The sequence below is a fragment of the Leptinotarsa decemlineata genome, unplaced genomic scaffold, assembly GCF_025532065.1.
Source record: "Leptinotarsa decemlineata unplaced genomic scaffold, Ldec_3_MD MMD2_P_RNA_scaffold_2, whole genome shotgun sequence".
Classification (NCBI taxonomy): Eukaryota; Metazoa; Arthropoda; class Insecta; order Coleoptera; family Chrysomelidae; genus Leptinotarsa; species Leptinotarsa decemlineata.
The window spans coordinates 28,203,236-28,227,061 of record NW_027412529.1 but is presented as its reverse complement, the minus strand read 5'-3'; the positions used below and the strand labels follow the sequence as shown (position 1 = coordinate 28,227,061).

Sequence of the window (23,826 nt, the reverse complement as noted above, 5' to 3'; positions counted from 1 at the left end):
GTTTCCCTAATTTATTTTTTATGGATTTGATACTTTCTGGTGGAGGGAAGTTATGTTTGTTTTTTATGGTGTGTGTTGCGAGGTTTGATTTATATGTTATTTGGTTTATGTATGCTTTTTCGTGCTCGTCGTACATTTGGATCAGTTTTATCTTTCATCTACAAAAAATGTCTCCTACATTTTTCTGCAAATTAAACCGTTTTCGGTCTAGAGCGCTGAGAAAGCGACTGCATTATGATGATGCACTCGTTTTCGCACCACCTTTGAGATAGAATGCAAGGCGCGTTTTTTTCACATGGTTTTCCCCGTTGGCATAATCCATTAACTGCAATGAAAGGTTTTTTTATTTTATGCTCAATAATTTTTTATTTGTACATTGAAAAATAAAGAAAAACATTTTTGTATATGAATTTCTTTCATATTCATTCATCGTCGATATCCTCAATTTCAACTTCATCAAAACATCGAGTTGATGCATTGCTGTATTTAAATCAACATTTTCATCATTTTCTTCACTAGTGGACTCTGCGTTTGAGCATTACTGACCACGACAATGTCCACAAGCTTTAGAACATCTCAATCCAATTATTTTACATACACGTTTGCCGCCACAACCTTTTGAACAATTACAAAAGATTGTGTTCAGTAGATCATCGGGTGCTGGTGACAATAAAGTTGTTATTGGTTGTAATATATTATTTTTCAACTCCTAACCCCACTGTTCTGGATCAATTTCTTTTCCTAGCCAAGTTTGTATTTGATAATATACTCGATGAATATGCTGTTGAGCTGCTGAAGAAGTGGGTGGTAATAATTGTCTTGTTAGTTTAGCGAAGCTGCATTATCTGTAATTGTCAATTGAATTTTCTGATTTTGGAGCATCGTACATTGCTAGTAGAAAATGTATTCCAGCATTGACAAGGGCATCTCGAGCACAATTTTCCTGTTGAAATATTTCTACAGAATTGTATAAATCGGGTCTTTTTTCAAACATCTTCATGACTTTAATTTTTCCGTTCCCAAAAAGTGTTGAAGTTGTGTCACATCCGATCATAGCATATAGAAACAAATTATTTTTCTTGCAGTGTGGATACTTGTTGAGGCTTTCAGTCGAGTATAGTTTTGTTTCAACATTGTTTTTCCCTGCTTTCTTAAAAAAATGGATGTACGTTGATCAAGTGTTTGCGTGCGTGCTATGAGAAGTACCAATAGATCTATATCTTTGCCAACGATAATTGTAGTTTTATTTATTGTTTTTTCAATTGCTGTTGCAACTATTAAGACGTCATCACGTTATTGTCTTGTAGAAATACGACTTTTTCTAAATTCTCAATTAGCATTCCAAATAATTTTCTTTTGTTAAATTGATCAGATGAAAATATTTCTTGACTGATAGGAACTTCCATCGATTAATTGAAGTGCACTTCACAAGATGTAGAAACGGCTGCGGTTCGTCTTAGTTGTTCCATTGCTTTGATATTTTTACTGGTATTGGAGTAACCATCAAAAATGACAACAGTATTTTGACCAAAAATTGTTTGATAAATAACTAATATATATTTGTTAATGATAATATTGAATGTATAATTTTTTTGCCATACAACACGATGCATAAGAAATCCACAATCAATTATGTATGTTGCATTATCACGAACTAATTGATAATTAATTGGCTCCAAGTATTGATATATTTTTGATTTCTGAGTTTTTCTCATGTCAACATTATCAAATAATGCTGTTGGATATGGACTTAATTCATATTGTGAATATTCACAAAGGTACCTGAGAATTACGAACCATGATAAAAGTGTTTACTGATTATAATGGAAGAACTCTGTCAGAGTATTTTAATGTAATTTTATCAAATGTTACACTATCATTTCTTCAATTGACTGCAGACCAATTTCTTTGGCATTATAACGGTTGATTTGATTATTGCCAACAATTTCTGTTGATATAGAAACTACTTCATTGCAAGTTGAAATAGGATTATGTAAAGTACACCACTCTACAAGTTTTTCAATGTCATTATTAGATAGATAGATAGATAGATAGATAGATAATATATTTGTCTCTTTAGGTTGTTCTTACAACATGAGATATGTCAAAAAAAATGAAAAAACAAACAAGTACAAACACATTAACAATAGTCATTTTCACATAAAAGTTGAAACATATTGGATGGATACATATTAAAAACAGTACATATAATGGATACTACATAGATGAAAATGAATCAGCCACACTTTTGAATAAAATCGTCTAAAGTATAAAATGCTCCTTGGATTAAGAACTTTTTCAGTGTATGTTTAAAAGTTTTCATTTTTGTTTCCGATTTCATGCTTTCAGACAATAAGTTGAATAAATATGCCCCTGCATACAAAGGTGATTTTTTGTGATGTGATCTGAGTATGGGATGTAAATGAAAGTCATTTTTCTTTCTCGTATCGTATCTGTGGTACTCACTGTTTTCGTTTAGTTTTCCTTTATTTAAAAAGGTATACGTCAGTAATTTATACAAATAAATAGATGTGAATGTTAAAATATTGTTATTTGTGAAGATGTTCCTCCTACACGATTCTCTGTAGTCTAAATCATATATCATCCTGATGAACTTTTTTTGTATTCCAAAGACTCTGGATGTTTCTGTGGACCTTCCCCATACTATGATGTTGCAGCTGATGGTGCTATATACCAGTGCATAATATAAATTAATCAAGTGAGGTCTATGAAAATTTGACTTGAGTGTATAGAAAGCATAATATAGTTTATTTAGTTTTTTGCAAATAGAATCTATTTGGTTGTTAAATGAGAACTTGTAGTCTAGTTCCATACCTAAGTATCGTGCTGACTCTGATGTGTTTATTTCAATATCATCAATATTTATTGTAAGATTGTGTGTTCGCCTGAGGGGACTTGTAAACTCTATGAACACCATTTTGTCTGTATTGTTGATTAGATGATCCACCTCACACCAGTGCGCAAATTCCTCTGTAACCAATTTAATTTTCTTTTGAAATTCAGTAGCAGTGTCAGCCACAACAATAACTGTGGTATCAACCGCATAGAAAAAGGTTTGTCCATGCTTAATGTGAGTGGGTAAATCATTCACATAAAGCAAAAATAGCAAGGGGCCTAAGACATTTGTTCATATGAGAAGTCGTCCGCGATTAATAGTGATTTAAATTCTGATATTGAAACATCATTAATTTTCCGAGTGAAAGTGGGCAAAGGGATCATAGACCTCACAGGAGACGTACGCTTTGTTGGTAACTATATAATCCAGTCCACTAGAAGTTATCTTTTTCCCATATTTTGCCGTACGCGTTGGTTCAGCATATGAAATCCACCTAGTCTTACAAATTTAATATATCAGATCAGCAGCAGCTACAATTTCGCGAGTTTTATAGTAAAGTGGCTGATCAAAAGTAATTATGAAACAATTCGTCCATGCGATTCAGCGTTACGTACTGCACAATCTAATGTGGTGTAAATTGTATCTTCATCACTTGCAGGATGATGAATAAAGGGTAGGAATATTACGGTCGATGTTGTGAAGTCTTTATAATTTTTTTTAGCTTCTCTAGGAAACTATTCCATCCTGGCAGACCGTTGACACCTCTACACTTTCCGTATACCCACAATAAGTCGACCTTACTACAAATTTGTTCATTCAATATAACGTCATAATCAATTCCTTCAACTATAATTTTACTCATTCCAGCTACCTCATTATTTTCGTACGTTAAAAGAGGTACATATGAAACTGCAGCTAAACTCTCAGCGTTTGGTTTACTCTTACATTTCACGATGCGCATATCAGCGAGAACAGCGTTACTTGGAGAAATTATTTTCATTACACCCATTATATGCACAGTATTATGCCCATCAATTGTGGAAACATTAATGTCTGCATTATCTGCAGCATATAGTAAAATTACATCAGGCTATGAAAGAATACGAGGTTGAGGATGATAAACAGTTGCCACTTCATACGTCACATCATCATTGTATGTAGCACAGAATCCAAAACTTGACAAAACATCTAGTAATCTTTTTGAGGCATATCTTCTATGAAGGAATACGGAAAGACTAAGTAACAGCTGTGATGAAAATGATCGTGGACTCATTATAGCATGGACTATGGCTGTAGACTTAGCTTCAACTTTTTTGTTTCGCCTTTTTTATTCTTCACAATTAATTCATGTAAGAAATGTGATGAAGTTTGTGGAATGTTATCATCAATTTTATCTAACATTTGACTTGGTGGTGGATAGGAGTCGTGAATAATTGTAATGGAACGAATATCTTCTTTGATTATCGATGCAGCAGCTTCTACAATTTGTAAACTTTCATCACAAAAATTTTCCTTTTTTTCTTCGTACCACGAATTAGTCGAAATATCAGCTGTAGTATAGGTATAGGTCGCGAGATATTTGCGAAAAACTGATTTTCGTGACCTTTTGACCCTTAAAACTTTTTTAGCCGGCACGATATAAATGTCGATTTTTCACATCTTCATTAAAACGCCATAATGAAGGTGTATACCAGAATTCAGCTCAGTAGGAATTTTTCCACAGATTCAGGTTTTTAAAACCAAAATGACTGGCTTATACCGTCCATCGTTATGTTGTTTTATCTGTTGGAGTAGCATGATCCTTGTTCTGTATTTTTTGTTCGATTCTATTTTCTAATTCACCTATTGTCTTCTGGGTGTATCCGTTCTCGTTTGACATTTGGTATATGATTTTCCTTTCCTTGTTCCGGGGTTCAATGGAAAGTGGTTTCTTTAACATTCTGTATATGAATGCGTTCTAGGCAGCCATTTTGTGTGATGGTGGGTGGTCGAACTTGCGGGTATGGCAATATACAGGAAACCTACACAAACAAGCTCCACCATAACTTTCGCAAAAAATAAGTTATTTCAACAAAATTTGGTACCCGGAGTTTTTTTGAGATATGAAATAATAATTTCGTTATTGATTCCCATGTGACATCTAGAGGGCGCTGCGTATGCTGTCATTAATTATTTCAAATCGCTCTAATATTTTTGACAGCAAACTTTTGGGACTCTTCATGTGAAATCCTGATTTCCACACCTTTTCAAAGTGAAAAAGGTGCACTTTCTCCCTGGAGGGAATCGTTTTCGAGATACTTAGAATTTTCTATATTGATGCATATTACTTAGCTCCTAGGGCGCTAAGTGAAGTTACTGAAAACATTACAAAAATTAAATATGTGGTGGACCTCGTCAAAATAAACAACTTTTTCCAGTAAAATATTTATTGAAAAATCATTTGGATTCAGATGCATTTGAATTCACATAACTAGGACCCATAATTTAGCATCACTGCTACCATTGGTAAATTAATTCCAATTGAAAATATTTTATCAGATTTAGATTATATTTTATCATATTCAATGGATGAATCTATTGAAAAAATTGTTATTGCATGATAAACAAATATAATTACTAATTTTGTTAACAACTCTTCTCACTGCTTACCATTTTTCCATAATTCATTAAAAAATAATAATAAATGTGACCCGTCTGATGAAAAATAATAATTCGTATTACATCCTCAATAAAGACCCAAATCTATCGATATAATCGAAATCGAATGAATTTATAAAACCTTTCCAATAATAATCAATAAGATGAAACAACAAAAAAACTCTATGAGACCAATTATAGCCTTTATTGGTTCACCCACAGAACCCTTATCTACTTTCTTGACTGAATTTATTACAAAAGCTAATGGGTGCGATAATGTATGTTATATGAAAGATTCGTTCGATATTTCAAAGGTTTTCAATATCTTAAAGAGAATCTAGAAGTAATTTCGAATTGAGAAAAAAATAAGTAGGTTCAATTCAATGCCACAAAAACCCAGGCATCGGTTTCCTTCAAAAAGATAAATGCCTCCGAAGCGGAAATAATGATGTCAGGTCAGACAATTCTGCTTTCTGCTTCGATAAGTTTGTTGGGATTGAAATGGACACCAATATGTTTTGGCACAATCATGTCGCTGGAATTGCAAATGCTGCTCCTCAAAAGCTTGGAACACTGTTCCGAACTAGAAAACTGTCACCTCAATAATTTTTGATGCTTCATGAAGGTCAGATCAGACCTTCTTTGGAGTATTGTTTTCATGTATGGAGCTCCGCCCATAAGCATATCATGAAGCTGCTGAATTCCATCCAGAAAAAAAACAATCTGTCTGATTGGAGACGAGAACATCACCTGCAACCTTGATGGTCTGGAACATCGGAAACAGATTGGGGATTTGTCTCTCTTTCATAGATACTTCCACAAAAAGTGTTCAAGTGACTTGGCACGCGACGAACTGTGACTGCTCATCGTTTTGAGGTTCAACACAGTGCATCTTGAACTTCACTGTTTGAGAACTCTTCCATTTGGAGAACGACGTTATTGTGGAATGAACTTCCTGAGAACGTGCTTCCAAAAATATTCAATCTCCAGCAGAGGCACCGCTCTGTGAGCACCTTTAGGATTTTTCTGTAGTGCTTGTGTTCTGTATGTTCTGGCGAGACTCGATGTATCACTTTTTAGTAATGTATTACTTGATATTCGCCTCAAAGCAATTGATAACTAATGGAATTTTTTCTCCTTGTTCTAGAATCTTCAAAAACAACACATTTTTCAGTTAATGATTTTTGTCATCAACAATACAGTTTTTTCTTTTGATGATAAAATTCATAAACAAATTTTTCTAGCAGTATATGTAATGGATTACATTTCAGACATTTTAATCGCAGTTCTACGTTTTGAATTAATTTTCATTAAGAAATTGGTACGTTGATGACATTATCTTGGCCCTCCCAGGTGAACACTTGAGAGATAGTAGAAATTTTCAATGCAGACAGTTTACGATTGAGTGTGGAAGCAACGAATCTTCACAGAAACAAAATTTATCCGCACTCCAACTAATACGATAATCATCATACAGAAAGCACATAAAGTGGAATCCATCAGTTCCCTCATTGACCAGACCGAGGCGGAAGAGGTCAGATGGAAAATTAGAGAACAGTTGGATCGAGAACCAGTTCCAACATCTAACATCAGCAAGGAAGAACGTAGAGCTCTGAACGGCCTAAGTAGTTGTTTACAGCTGATTCTTGGCCTCCCCCCACCACTATGACGTATTAATTGCTTTTTTATTGGTTGTTGTTTGGTGAAGTCAAGGTGATGTGACCTTGAAGGGTGTGGTGTATGGATCGTTCAGAAATTTTTTCCCGGTTCTAATCCTCCCCCCACCAATATGACGTGTTATTTGCTTTTTTTGTTGTGCAGTGAAGTCAAGGCGTTGTGACCTTGAAGTGTCTGGTGCATGGATCGTTCAGATTTTTTTTTCATATGAGATTTTGTGTGTGTATGTGTGTGTGTGTGTGAGAGAATGCACGGTACAGGGTTTCATCATGTGCTTGTCTGTCTATGTACAAACATACGTCTGCATACTTCGAAGATCCTCCAAGTAATAAATGCTCCATCCGTGTGAGGGCACCAAGTTAGTAGTGGAGTGACGTCACAGCAATAACCGTTCAACGGTTAGAGAGCGACATGTTCACTCCACGACGTGTGGCAGAGTAATGCGTATTCATCGGTCTGCCCTCACGTCTCCCGAAGCGATGAAGGTTGTGACGTAACGCATCGCTCTAGCCCCGCTATCGATGGTGACACCACGGCAGCCGAGGACCGTCTGCCTAACGTCTTCCCTCTCCGAGACCGCAACGACCATTGCTTGCTCGTACCGGCAACTGTTATCGCATCAAGTTGGGAGATGGGCTTGGCTGTGACGTCAGGCATCTCTAGTGGATAGCAACTAGCAATGTGAACCTTTCACGGTTTCATGGTGGGGGTGACTCGCACTGTTTAATATAAAAGAAATGCCTAGCACACTATGAAATCAGTAGACGAATATATCTGCAGCAGTTAGCAATTGGTAGAGTGTTATTCAGTTCGTAATAGAAGGAAGACGGTGAGTGTATTTGTCTGTTGGAAATTGTTCATATTTTCATATATATTTTCATCATGTCCGTTTCAAAAGTAGACTTAAATAAAATCAATAATTTGATTGTACAGGAGGTTGAAATACTAGAGCAAAAGGCCTTATCATCATTGCCAATTGATGAAGTGTACATAATCAAAAATATGTCAACTTATTCTACACGATTTGGTAAATCAATTTTATTAACTTTGCAAGATGTGAGCAATGATAAATTATTTAAAACATGGTTACCAAAACGTATTTCGTTGCAATTCAGTGATGACGATATATCTTGTATCAACTCATCAGGTGGTAAATATACGATGATGTATTTAGGACAGAGCCAACAAAGTTTTGCTGGCATGAAAACGCGATCTCTAGTCAAATTCAATATGATTGAATAATAATAGGTATAATTTATAGTGAATTTCTTTAGGTCATAGCTTACAAAGTTTTTTGGTGTGAAAACGCTAACTCTAGTCAAATTCAATATGATTGAATAATAATAGTAATTATAATGAATTTCTTATTGTTTTATAATATTCATATATTAGATGATAATAATTATATGGAAATATAAACATTACTAACTTAGTTGAATACACTCACTTTGTAACTACAAGTAAAATGGGAATGTGAGTATTATATCACTGAAAAATTGGAGGTTGCTTATTGTTTTTTTTTTATTCGATTTCAGTTCCACCATTTAAAGATGTGAATGCAGTACGCAAGTCAAGATTGGGTCGATGTTGTAGATCTCAAATCATCGGTTCAACATTTGTCGTCTAAATTGAAGGTGTTGGGTGATGGAGCCGAACATGCAAGCAATTATGATATGAGTGTATGCTATGATGAAAAACAAATCGAATTATGCCTTCGTGATGCTGAGAACTATTGGAGTGGTGCAGAAGTTTGTAACAAATTTTTGGATAATGAATTGGAATTGTGGCAACTTTGTGAGGTTATGATTGAACTGAACCTAAGAAGATTCCTGTATAGCCTCCAACCATACTTGCCAGAATGGATTATTCATCACTTTGAATTGAATGATGAGAATCGAGAGGAAATTGAAGATGGTCGCGAAAATGATGATTATGAGTAAGAAGTTATTTTAGATAGTCTGTATGTTCCTGTAAATCATAAATAATGTAAAATAAAAAACTTTGTATTATTTTCATGTTTTATTTATTTAAATCTCATGAAATGCAATAGAAAATGATTACAAAACAATAAATATGATATAAAATACAATACATGATATAAGTCAGTTACAAATAAAAAAAAAATCATTAAACAGTACATGATAGAGTGAAAAAAAAAGTGTCAATATCTGCTATGAACTGAACCATCCAATGCATTGTATGTTAAAACTGTATCATGCAAAATTAATGCATATACTTTAGTGTTGTCTGGAAACTTGGTCTTCCTCGTCTCAAACTCAATCTTTATATCAATAGTTGATGATTTTGTTGCATTCGGTTGATGAGAACAATCGATGACGAATAGTGGATTCTCTCTAAATTGTTCAATGTCCATCAGAGGTTCACTCATATCTTCATCATAATAACTTCGCTGGAAACTCTCGAAAGCATAATAAGCAGGAGCATCAAGTTTTTTATCGAAATTCAAATTCCAACGCTCATATGGATAAACTTCATAATTCAAGTATACTCGAATACTATTGATATCAGCAGTTGTGAATTTTGTAATATCCTGTGTTCTATCTTCAGATGTGGTAGTACTTTGGAATGCGATTATGACAAAACGAGGAGTTTCCAATGCGTTAGTTGTTTTGATGGCCCATATGTCTGAAGAAGTTTCACGTAATGATGGTAGTTCATAGAGGTCCCACATACGATACGCCAACTTGATTTTGGCATTCAGACCGCTTTTGTTTATTCTACTCAAAAGTTTGAGCTTGTGTTTATCATCTGGTACAATATGTCTTATTTTCCATTTGATTTTATTTATTTCCAAATCAGCATCAACCTCACCTATATACGAGTTTTTGAATGATCGAGCGAAAATCAAAATTAATTCCTGTTTGGCATTCAAGATACTTTTGTTGTAATCTTCAGCAAAACCCATCAAATATTTCAGTGGTAGTTTTCCACTAAAAACATGACTGTTTGTATCCAAGATATCTTGCTTCAATTGTGAAAGTCCCCAACCAGATGTCAATAATGTGTTAGCATGAGATTGTCCAAATGATATCATGGTTTTCATTGTAGATGTTATCCCAGGTTTTCTAACAACAGCCACTTGTTCACCACCCATTTCATAACGAATTTCGTCAAAGAGAAATGCAATTGCATTATTCGAGAGATAGCATGTTTTCGCTACATCTTTGGGGGTGAATTTACCTTCTATGTAAATGAAGCTGTCGGCAATATCTTGTATAACATTTTGATTATTGAATACAATTCTGATTTCATCCGAATTCTTGAATAGCGGTGATCCATAGGGCTTATATGTGTGCTCATGTAAACTTATGAGAGAATGATCGAGCACTGGTTCATTGAATATATTCAACTTTTCACTGTTTGTTTCGAGCACCATTGTTATTTTCTCACTTTCAATCCAATCGATTTCAAAAATTTAAGATCACTCACAGACAGAGCGTTATGTGCTAACTGTTTAGCATACACTTGTGGAGTGAGCTTCTTTTTATGCACACTTTCCTTTTTATGCACACCTTTCTTTTTGATTATGCTACTCGTTTGGGATTGTTCAATGCGATTTTGTCTATTATAAATGAAACCCATAACAACAGTTAATCGATTTTCTTCAATTCCAAAATAATGAAAATCTCTTCTTCACTTCCAAAATCGATAAGGTTATTTTTTTCATCCAAAATACGCACTGTAATGTTGTGAATCAATTGACGACCTTCTGGACTGACAGGCATATATATAATACTGTGTGGTTCTTCAGTAAGATTGTAGCCAGGTTCAACATCAATATCGAATGAGAGAAGAATGTGAGATTCTTCACCATTTATATATGAACCAGATATTATATTGCAATCCAAGCGGATAAGTCTCACAGTTGTAATGTTTATTGGTAATGATGATTCATGTATCTGATTTGGTGGAAATATTCCATGAGCAAATCCCATCATTTCTGCTATAGAATTTGGATGTGTCAGATTAATTTCATATTTGGATCGCATTTCACATTTGAATGTATTATTATTGGCGTGTAGATAGAAAATATCATCTGCAACGACATCATTTGGTTTTTTATCATGAATCAATCTGAACATGATACGTTTCTGTATGACGGCATTGATCTCTTCTATTTCGTAAGCACCACATGGAATTTCAATTGTCAACTTTTGGGTATCGATGAGTTGTCATTACTGATTCTAAAACTAACTAAATTATTAGCTTCAGTTATATTATTGATTGTATTGCATCCATAGAATCCCAAAAGTCCTAATCCATAACGACTGTTCCTATCCAATTCAATTGGTGGAAAAAAATCTGCACTCAAGACTTGTCCCGACAGCTGTAAGCTGTCGGGACAAGTCGAACTTTCGTGACATGACTGATGAATATTTTGAAACATATTTCAATTTATTATTGTACACAGCAACAGCACATTTGAGACAATTTACACTTTTTGGAAGGTGTTGTATTGCAATAAGTATCATTTTTATTGATACCAATATTCACATCCTCGATATTACAAATACAACACATAGATTTTCGAGGTATGGGACCATCATTAACATCCGAATCTGAATTTTGATCGTGGTGGTGCTCATAACAATATCTATGTTTCATTATATCGATGTCATCTTGTAGATGCTTAGGTAACTTTTCCCAAACATATGCAATCTCATGTGCAACACATGCAAGTATCACTTCCTTGGGCATATTTGCAAGCATCACTTTATCCATTTTTTCAAAGTACCATATTTTGAAAACATTCTAAGTGAAAACCCAATTCCCTTGATAGCCTCCCGATCCAGTTTTGGTGTTGAATCCATTTTTATTTGGAAAATTATTCAGAGAGAAACTTTAAGCACAAGTGACCACAGAGAACTGTATTAAATTTCTGTTGACGATCATAGTTATATTTGATTTTTACATTTGAACATTTTCGAAAGAATCGAGTCAATTCCAATGGTGGGGGTAGATCTCCAAAAATATCGAAATATGTGACTTCTTTTCCACATTTTTTATATGCCACCCAATGTGTTCCTGGTCCATTTATTCCATCTAAATTAACAATAGCTGTCTCGTTTTGTTTTGGACCTGAAGATGGTAATCTGTCACGCATAAAAACACCACGAAAATGTGGAATTTTCATTTTTTGTGCATAATAACTGAGATCGAGATCAGTAAGAAGCCTCTGAGGTAGGGGTTCAATTAGTTTTTTGTTTTGTTTGTGGCTTTGTATGGTTTTAAATATAGTCCTAAACCTTTACGGTATGGTTTGAGATATATTCTACTTTCGCGTTTGCTACAGCCTCCATGGTTTTATTGTGATGATTGGCTTCCATTAAAGCCGCTCTGCTGGCTTTTGCCGAATTTACGGCCTTGGAAATACCAGCAGCGGCTCCTGCCAAACTTCCTAGTGCGGATAATCCAGCAAAAATTGGTATCAATGGTAAAAGTCCACCGATCTTGGGAACAGGAATTATGCGTGGTGTGCGGATTTTCTTCTTTCCACTGGCAGCTTTGAGGTATTTACGTGCTGCCTGCAATGCCACAGTGATCGCTTTTTTGCTATTATTCGTCACAAATTGATTCCCACCAGCTTTCTTCAAAACATTTCGCACTTTATGGACTATCCCAGCACCAAATGCAACTTTTCTAATTTTATTTTTCTTCGTTTGTTTCCTCTTACATTTTTTTATTATTGGTACTCCAACCCATGCCCATATGTCTTTTCGATTTCATAATGTTGGTGACAAGTAATGCAGCTGCTCTTTCCCCAATACTCGCGTCCTTCGATTTAACCCTATCCCAAGCGCTGTATTCAAGTTCTTTGTCGGCTAAATGTCTTGCTGCAAGATCGGATGGATGCTCAGAATATTGAATATCGTGTTTTTTGCATTCAATATCTAATTTATTGATTCCAGGATCGTTACGAGCTAAACGTTGTTTCAATTTTGTACCCGGTCCACAGTATTGATAACCTCCGGGTAGATGTAATTCGAAAGGAAGTTTGTTTATTAAATCATTAACAAAACCACAACCTCTTTTAATTTTACGATCACTTTCAATACGTCCGTATCGTTTGATGGTACACATTGAAATGAATAAGCTAATAACATTTATATAGTCTCCAACCACGGCACGATGCGCATTGTAAAACAGAAAGAAAAGTTTGCTGTAGATAATCTAGATGAGAAATTTGGGTGAGGATTGAATGGACAAAGGGTATTCAGACATGGTCCACTACTTCCATCATCAGTTCGAAGACTCATTATAGGACCTTCAAATTGTGGAAAGACGAATGCAATGATATCACTATTAACACATCCACAAGGACTGAGATTTAGAAATGTTTATCTCTATTCGAAATCACTCAATCAACCTAAATATCAGTACTTGCGAAGTGTTTTAGAACCTATAAAAGGATTAGGTTTTTATACATTCAGCAATAATGCAGAAATAGTGGAACCCTCCGACGCTAAGCCTAATTCTGTTTTCATTTTCGATGATGTGATATGTGAAAAGCAAGATATTATTAGATCATATATCTGTATGGGACGTTATAAGGATGTTGATTGTTTTTATCTAGCACAGACATATTCATGGGTACCCAAACAGTTAGTGCGTGACAATACCAATTTCATTATAATGTTCAAACAAGATGAGACGAATTTACATCACATTTATTCAGATCATGTTTCACCCGATGTAACATTCAAACAATTCCAATTGATGTGTGCTAAATGCTGGTAGGACCAATATGGATTTCTAGTCATTGATAAGGATAGAAAAATAGATGAAGGTAGATATCGCAAAGGATTCGATAGTTTTTAATACCCATGATCATGTTTTTTACACTTATTCGATCACTGAATATTGTAGAGGTCACTTCATCAGCGAATTAGGCTATAATTTAAAAAAGGGCATTATGGATACAAAAAAAGATTCTGAAAATAAAAACAATGAAATGAATTTGAAACGTCAACTAGTAGAGACAACAGAAGCTGTCAGGCAGAAATTCAACTCTATCAAGAATGATAATATTGAAAATCGTACGTCACTTGAAAGATTGTATGAGCCCATAATGAAACCATTGGATGTTTTATCATCAAACGCTACTTCTAAATCACCAGTGTTATCACCAAATCATGGAACTGTTCAATCTACTTCAAATTATCCCATGAGTACTCCAATAGGAAGAAAACAATCTTTTGCTAGTGTATCATCTGTGAATAGTGACACGAGCACACTTCAAGACGATATGAGAACAACTCTATTCGAAACACCATCATCGTCCCACATCGATTCCTCGGATCCTGACACCTCACCTGATATGAATGAAAGTGGTGAAGATGTTTTGATGAAACATTTGAATAATGTAAAATCTAGAAATCCAGCATATGATGGAACATTTGGCGTACATATGGATCCTATCACACAAAAGCTGAAAATGGGAAGTCTAGTGGTGCATTTCAAAGATCGAAACATTTCATTTTTGGATGCTAATAAAGTGAAAAAATATGAATGCGCAGGTAGTCCAGAATTGTATGATATATTCTTTTTGAAGAATCCACGAGATGTTGATAATAAAGAAACTCGTCAAGTATATTCCAAAATATTGAAAATAACGAATGCTCCATATAAACAATATCATCTGAAGAATGGTTTTAAAAATACAAATTCTAAAAAATTTCGTGAAGTTATCAAACCTCTATTAGACTCACGACAATATCCAATAAGAAGTAGAAGTGAAATTGGTGGAGCACTCAAACGAGTGAAAATGGAGAAAATATATAATTCTAAACCTGTGAATTATGTGTACTGGAATTCACCTAAAGAGTTAGTTGCTCGCCTACGACTATTGGTAGCTTCAAAGTCAGCTGGTCATACAGGACATGACAATGAAATAATTTCAATAATTGAAGAATTACGTGAAGAAGGTATAATATATTAACATATTCACATGTAATGATCACTGTCACATCATCATGCAATGTAGTAACATTATCACCTGTTCTCTTTAATCATATTGAAATAGAATGACTAATGAAATAAGTGATGTCAAACGACAAGTTGTTAATGAATTACATAAACCTGCAAGACGTAATTTTCGTAGAAGAATAACCACCATCAAAGGTTTTGCAGATCTATGGCAAATAGATTTAGCTGAACTGCAACCTTATGCAAAAAGTAATGAAGGATACCGATATATACTTGTAGTGATAGATTGTTACTCCAAATATCTGTGGACTGTAGCAGTTAAAGATAAAACAGGTAGTACAGTAACTAATGCAATGAAACATGTACTGAAAGAAGCCAAATACTCCCCCAAACACATACAAAGCGATCAAGGGAAAGAATTTTTCAATAAAAGCTTCTCATCTCTCATGCGAGAATATAATATCAATCATTATTCAACATTTAGCACAAAGAAGGCAGCTATAGCAGAAAGAGTGATTCGTACAATAAAGGGGTGGCTCTACAAGGAATTTTCGATGAGAGGTCACCACAAATGGCTTGATATTCATCCAACTATAACTAGTAGATATAACAATAAAGTTCATCGTACAATAGGTATGGCACCCATTAATGTTGATCCATCAACAAGATTGATATTCAAAGGTATCAATGGAGTTGGAGAAAAACAAAGTAAACCCAAATTCCGATTGAATGATATTGTACGAATAAGCAAATACAAAAATATTTTTGAAAAGTCTCACACTGCGAACTTTACCACGGAACTCTTCAAGATTGTTAAAATCAATAAAACCTCCCCCACAACCTATAATCTTGAAGATATGAATGAACAACCTATTAGAGGATGTTTTTACGAAGAAGAGTTATTGCGAACCGAAAATCCTGACGTATATCTGATCGAGAAAGTGCTAAAGAAAAGGAAAAATAAAGTATATGTAAAGTGGTTAGGACTTCCTAGTGAACAAAATTCTTGGATTGATGAATCAAATATGCTTTAAATGTATCTAATAATGTATTTATGAATAAAGTAATGTTAAAGTTCATCATTGTTTTCATTTCAATTATATGTAAGTGAATTGAAAAAATATTGCTGCGGTAAACATTGCCCCAACCATTCGCAATGTTCTGTGTATACCAAACCAAATTAATTGTATACTCCATTCTAGCTTCAAATTTTTTTCAACTCACAATATTGAGAACACAATACCATTCCCAAAACTAATCGCTGTCACTTTGAAATGCTTTCTCCAACTCTTTTCGCCAATTATCTCTCACTGATAATGCCGTCTCATAAAGTCGAGTCGACTCCTCAAGCTCTGCCTGTGCTTGCATTCTCGAACGTTGATTGAATTTGTCATCTTTCATGATTTTTGAACGTAGTTCATCTGCTTCTTTGCTCATGTTAGCCAATTCAATTTTCGCTAATGCAATCTTAGCATCTAATGCTTGAAGAGTGTCCTTATTGACACTAATAGCTTGCTCACTCTTTTCATGTTCAGCAATAGCCATTTGCGCCTTTACAACACGGCATTCCGCTTTCTTTTTCATATCTCCAAACCGAAGTAATGGAGTGAAAGAAGATAGCGATTCAGTCATCAAATCACCCTTCATTTCTTTGGGTTCACATTTTGTCTTCCTCTTCGATCTGTCACTTTTCGTTGTGGGCTTTTTCTCCCGCAAACCACTTTTCGATTGTTTTTTTTTTCTTTCAACTCAGTGACAATCGATGAAGATGCATTATTAACCTTCCTTTTGATAGTTCTGGATTTCTTATCAACACCAAGAGGGGGGGGGGGGTAGATGAAGGGTGTTTGGATGATGATGATTGTCAAATGATTGGAGTTTCAACGATAATTTGTTGGATTGGTTCCGGCACATCTGCGAAGTTAACGAAGTCGCTAATATCAAAATCACTTATCGAGTCTTGAGACTGTAAATGTAATACTGGAATATTTTCAAAATTAGTGTGATCGATATCAACAAGTGGTGAACCATCTTCAGCAATCAATAGTGGCATGGAGCTCATGATAATAATTATTTAGGTTTGGAGGAATGATATGTGATAGCAATAGAATGTGGATAGGAAAGGTGATGATGTTACTGATACTTCACCTTTTATAGAAGAAAATAGACTAGCGCATGCGCTCTTTCGTCAACTAGCCCACTCTTTCATCGACTAGAGATGCCATATCCTTCTCTCCCACTTAAAACGAGTCAAGTGATAGGTGGGAGTCGAACCACTTCCGTTTCCTATTCAATCGTATAAGTCGACTTGCGATCCTGAAGTTCATTCATACACTCTCTACAACTGTGAGCAAACAACAACAAGATGAATTCTGCAAAAATAAATGCTGCGTTAAATAGAATATCTGCTGTTGATGAAAACAATTGGATAGACGAATCAGATGATGATGATGTCAATGTTCCGCTAGAGGAAGTGATATTTGAAGCAGAAGATGTTGGAGTCGATGAAGATGAGATAGACGAAGTTGAAAACGAGGCCAACCAAAGCGACGAAGATGATGACGTGATGGAGTTTGAGAGGGTCATGGATGAAGAAGGAGATGATGAAGGGATAGAAGCTGACACAACTGAAGGCGATGGTGCTTTGAGGATCGGTATGCGAACGCTCAATGTCAGTGAGACATTGGAAGATCCCTTGGATTTGTATTGTGCAATGGATGCATACGTATTGATCAGCACAATAGATGGAGAGAACAAAAAACTATGCTGGTGCTGCTTTCGGTTTTATTCGCATAGAAACAATAATGGAGGGTGGTATGCCCATGTCAACACCCACAACACTGCCTCAATTATGGAAATGGGACAAAATTGGTGTGAAACTTGCGAGAGGCCACTAACAAACTTCACTCGAGTATCTACATGTATTATATGTAATAATGTCCAACCTGTGGCACAATAACCGTGGACCTACTGGTCAAAAAAAAAAACAACAGCCCTTTTCAGGGCTACATTATTCACACAAACGGTAGTAGTAGAATTCACAGATTATGTGATAAATGACTACTTTGACTAAAAAGTCGAAGTTGGTAATTTCTCAATCATTGAATATAATGATGAGTACTACAGAGTTGGATGATGATACTTTCACATAAATTTTGACCATAGTGTTGACCTATTTCTGATTTAAAGTATAATGATAGCTCTGAAAATAGTTGTTTATTGTCTTTAATTGTAGCCCTTAAAAGGGCTGTTTTTCCTATTAATCCATACAATGGTATGGACTAACGCTCCTCATCATCAGAAACAATCATGATGGTGTCATCATCTGAATCATCTGTATCTGATGATATACTGATGATGTCGTCCTCATATTCATCAGATTCATCTGAATCAGATGATATACTAATTATGTCGTCCGCATGATCTTCTACCTCGTTATCCTGTAGATCGTCTAACTCATCTACTTCCTCTTGCATACGTTCCGGGAAATCATCAGGAAGATCGTAGATGCGTTGCAGCATTTCTGCGAAGGTTGTACTGAAATGATCAAACGTAGAATCTATTTAATGTACCTGGATGGGTCCTGTACACATCATAGAAGACTGGTACACTCATCGGTTCGGTGGTGGAATCAGCAATCGACATTGTGGAAGAATGATGTAGAACTGGGATTGATACTATATTTATATTGGAAGAAATAAAACGGAGGGGGTGAAGTGTAAATGTAGAACAGTGTTTGAGATTCGAAAACATTAAAAATGACGATCTTCATGAAACTCTGAGCGATTATTATGAGAAATTCTAAGTGATTATTATGAAAAACTAATAAGAGAGAGGGAGGAAGACACTGCCCCAGCCTCGCAGTGCCTCGTGTACACCAACCAAAAAGTGTGTACTCCGTGGAAGGAAAGGAAAGGAAAGGGTGGGAGAAACAGGGAAACGATTACATATCGTCGTCGGAATTTAGGACATCATCGTCATCAATTAGGATGGAAGATGGCGGAGGACTGTCCTCGATAAGGATTGAGGATGGTGGAAGTCTGATGTCGCCAGCGTCATCGTCGTCGTCGTCGTCATCCTCATCTGTGGTGTCTCCAGGCGGTGGGTCACCCCATTCGTCATCCCATTGGTAGGGATCCGGATAATCCCCGTCCGATAAGTCAGCTTCATCACTCCCAGTGACATGTGACCTGCACCCTGTAGTCATTATTCATGAATTCGTATGGAATGTCATGAGGTGCCGTTGTGGAGTCCACGAATCCTTCCTGTATATATGCATAGTAAGGCATCTGAGGCTCCGGGACACTATAGGGCTCAGAAGTTGAATCAGGTTCCATGTTGGAGGTGGCTGATCAACTGAATATTCCAAGAGATAATTCCTACTTTTATACTTTTGAAAGGGAGTGGGGAGGAGTGGGGATGAAAGAACTTGGAATTGAAATTGAAAAAATGAAAAATAATGAAAAGACGAAGTGAAGAAAAATGCTCCAACCATCGCATTGTTCAATGTGTACCAAACCAAAACAATGTACACCCTTTATTTCACTTCTTTTTTCATTTGTTTTTTTTTTGTTTTTTATTCCTAAAATTATAATTACAAACCTAAAAGTACCATGCTACCTAATTATCCTAAAACTATCCTAGTTGACCTAAAAACTATTTCCCTTTATTTAAAAATTTCTTTATAAATATTTTTAGTTCATTATTGAGCTCTATCGAAAAGGTTTCTGCCTTCCGCCTTTCCTTCAGAGCTGCAGTCCTTCGATCTAGCTCGGCCATCCTCATTAACAACTCGCGCCGTTGGCTAGCAATTTCATTCTCCTCCCGGGAAATGCTAGCCAACGCGGCCTCACTATTTCGTGAAGCGAGTGCAACATCCCTACACCTCTGTAGGAAAGTTTCCATCTCCTGGGGGTTAACCTCTCCGATAGGCTCCGGCACTGGTGGCACTTGTGGCGCGATCTCCCCGGCAGGCTTCGACACTGGTGGCACGACCTCCATGGCAGGCTCAGGCACCGGTGTAAGTTCCATGGGTGTCAACATCGCTAATGGTGCAAATTGGGTGAGGATTTCACCTGGAGATGGCACCCTCGGCACCGGCTTATATGCCCTCCGTCTTTCCACTGTCAATGCGAGCGGTGTGGGACGTCTCGGAGGATTCCTTTTGGCGGTCGACCAACTACCTGCATAAGGGTTAGTCCTATTGCATTTACTCCTATACCTTTGAATAGGACCAACCTTAGCTGCAGATTGCCGCTTGGCTTTGTTAACAACCCTGTCTTCCTGGAATGAGACAGGGCTGCGTGGCCGCTGCACACCACCCGAAGTTGAAGCCTTCACCTCTTGGACCATCGCCACCTCGTCTCCCTCGAACATATCAGGGCTGCCTGGTCGCTCCACCTCAACATCCACAGGTATGATCGATGCCACAGCGTTGTCGATTTCCTGCGTGTAGTTTTCCATTCTGAAAATGTAAAATAATACAAAGTTAGTTGTTATGAAAAAGTAACATTGATAACTTACTCAAAATTCGCTTGTTGTAGACTGTAGAAGACTGTTGTAGTAGACTGGTGTTGTAGTGGACTGCTGTAGCTGGACTGCACTCGATGAGAAGACTTGTCGTACTGAATGCCGAGAAGTGTGCTCCTCAGGGTGTAGGCAGAAGTGGGAGTGGTGGGAGTGAGGTGGGGGCGCGCATGCGCAATTGTGGGGTGAGGCGAGCAATGGTGGGAAGGGGGCGGGGCTAAAAGTGGAGGAGAGTGGGCGGGGACTACAGTGTGTTGTTAAAAATTTTTTTTTAATGAAACAAAATTAAAACTTTTCAGTCATAGAACCGGCATTGGTCATCCTCAGTCATAGAACCGGCATTGGTCATCTACTTGAATTGTGACTGGAGAAAAAAATCTTTATTTTTTGTAAATCTATATTATTAAAATCAATAATGGGGGTATTTAATAATCAGTGTGTATGTAGAATCGATATTTTTTGAGAAATGAGTGGTGGAATCTCATTATTATAATATTGAATTTATTACACTTATTTTCAATTTTACACAAAAAATAGTAATGATAAAAGTTGTAGAGAATTCAATTTCCACCAAATTTGGTCTCAATAAATTTTTTCGCAGGACTGATATTTTTCGAGAAAAGAACGAGTTGTAATCTCATTATGTAATATTGAATTTATTACACTTATTTTCAATTTTACACGAAAAATAGTAATGACAAAAGTTGTAGAGAATTCAATTTCCAACAAATTTGGTCTCCATTAATTTTTTCGCAGGATTGATATTTTTCGAGAAAAGAACGGGTTGTAATCTCATTATGTAATATTGAATTTATTACACTTATTTTCAATTTTACACGAAAAATAGTGATTACAAAAGTTGTAGAAAATTTGATTTCCAACAAATTTGGTCTCTATTAATTTTTTTGCAGGATTGATATTTTTCGAGAAAAGAACGGGTTGTAATCTCATTATGTAATATTGAATTTATTACACTTATTTTCAATTTTACACGAAAAATAGTTATGACAAAAGTTGTAGAGAATTCAATTTCCAACAAATTTGGTCTCCATTAATTTTTTCGCAGGATCGATATTTTTCGAGAAAAGAACGGGTTTTAATCTTGAGAAAGATTCCGAATCTTGACGATCAAAATTTTTTTTTTAATTATAAACCTTTAATAATTCATAAAAAAAAGTAAAATATTGATATTAGTGGTTCAAATCCCGGTTTTTTCGCAGGATCGATATTTTTCGAGAAAAGAACGGGTTGTAATCTTGAGAAAGATTCCGAATCTTGACGATCAAAATTTTTTTTTTAATTATAAACCTTTAATAATTCATAAAAAAGTAAAATATTGATATTAGTGGTTCAAATCCCGGTTTTTTCGCAGGATCGATATTTTTCGAGAAAAGAACGGGTTGTATTCTTGAGAAAGATTCCGAATCTTGACGATCAAATTTTTTTTTTAATTATAAACCTTTAATAATTCATTGAAAAAGTAAAATATTGATATTAGTGGTTCAAATCCCGGATTACCCATGAAAAGAAATCAATAATTTGTATCTAAATGAAGCTTTCATATCTTATATAGAATTATAAATGTTATTAACACCAATATGTAAGCCTGTGGCGTAATGGTTAAGACCCTAGCCTATGCAGACGTATGACATGAGTTCAAATCCCCGTGTGACCAAAAATTTTTTTCTTTATTTCTCACCATTATTCCTTGTGATTTAAATAGAATTTAAACTGTTAGTATAAGTGGGCCTGTGGCAGCGTAGATGTTAAGGTATCATCCTACCGCACAGACTATCCAAGTTCGAAACTTGGCAATGGCAAAACTAGAAAAAAACTAGAAAAAATAATAAGAAGGAGGCGGTGGTGGGGGGGGCAAGAGGGTATAGTTTTTTGAAAATAAAATATTTTTTTAATTTTAAAATATATTTTCAAATTTCAAAAATTTTTTTCAAATTTGTAGTTTTTTTTTTCAAATTTAATTTTTTTTTTCAAATGGAAGTTTTCAAAAATATCACATAGTAGCAATACATCCGACTTCAAATACAAATCAGAGTATTCCCCCAAATTCTGACACTCGAATAAATTCCAAACATTTCTAGCCCTATCATAATCAGTTTCCGATATATGTTCACAATTGAGTGTGTCATGAAACTGATTTTTTGTCGGAAGTAATGGATAATTCAATTTGTCGATGTCATCAACAAAACTATATGGAAATACACCTTTCTGTCTCATCAAATTGAATTTTTCAATTTGTGGGAAATGTTTGTGCATCTCCAAACATTGATCGGAGGTCAAGTTTGCACCCAACTTCTCCAACGAATTAGTCATAAATTTATAACTATCGATAAATCTCATTTTGAGATAATTCTTCCTAACCACACCATCTTTATCGGTATAGCTGTGTGTAAAGAGATGCTTCGTGAAAGATATATATTTCTCTTTAGTTTGCGGGATAACATCAACTTTCTCTTTATTCCTATACAATTCTTTTATGAATAAATGACAATCATAACCACTTAAATTATGAAAAATGATAGGTATGAAGTTTGGTATTTTGAAATTTGAATTACATTTCGAGTGAGCGGCATGTGATCTTTTCTTTCCTGTGACATGACAATGATCTCTTACTTTGACTTCACCATCAGTAAATGCTTTATCACATATACCACAAGTTCTGGCTGCAGCAAACTGTTCTTCTTCTTCGACAGTTTGTGTATCCATTGGTTTAGGGTTTCTGAGATAATTTTCATGTTTCTCTTTCAAATCATCTTCAATGCTACTCACAAATTTCTGAGCTGCATCTACACATCATATGTAATAAATTTTGACAAATCATCATTATATGAACACTTTATCAAATAAGCAAATGAATATGGGGCATGTTTGAATGTTTTAATCGTATATGAACTTTCAGGATTTGGCTCATTCACATGAATCGGTTTAAGCACTGATTCGAAATCAGCATACACTACAAATGGCACCCTCATTTGTCTCTCAAAGTTTTCAAACATTAGTTTATTTTCCGCAACCATTCTACCATATTTATTGATCTTTAAATTAGTAGTTGGTGTTGTGGTACTAATGTGATTACAATCATACATATTATCAGAAAAATATATCAAACATCCGTCACAAAAATATTTTTTCTGTCTATGAGCTGATAGTTGATTAGAAACTAA

General features: G+C 35.4%; 2 protein-coding genes across 2 annotated transcripts in view; one reads left to right on the top strand and one right to left on the bottom strand.

Annotated features, from left to right (window-relative positions):
* Oct-TyrR (Octopamine-Tyramine receptor) overlaps window positions 1–23,826 on the top strand; it is a 1,115,181-nt gene that overhangs the window by 348,153 nt on the left and 743,202 nt on the right. The gene's annotated exons all lie outside the window — the stretch shown is intronic.
* LOC141487440 (uncharacterized) lies at window positions 19,632–21,430 on the bottom strand. Its single transcript, XM_074186517.1, has 2 exons — window positions 20,642–21,430; window positions 19,632–20,582 (listed from the first exon to the last, which is right to left on the bottom strand). The coding sequence occupies exon 2, from the start codon at window positions 20,579–20,581 to the stop codon at window positions 19,775–19,777; it is 807 nt and encodes a 268-aa protein (XP_074042618.1). The 5' UTR covers window position 20,582; window positions 20,642–21,430; the 3' UTR covers window positions 19,632–19,774.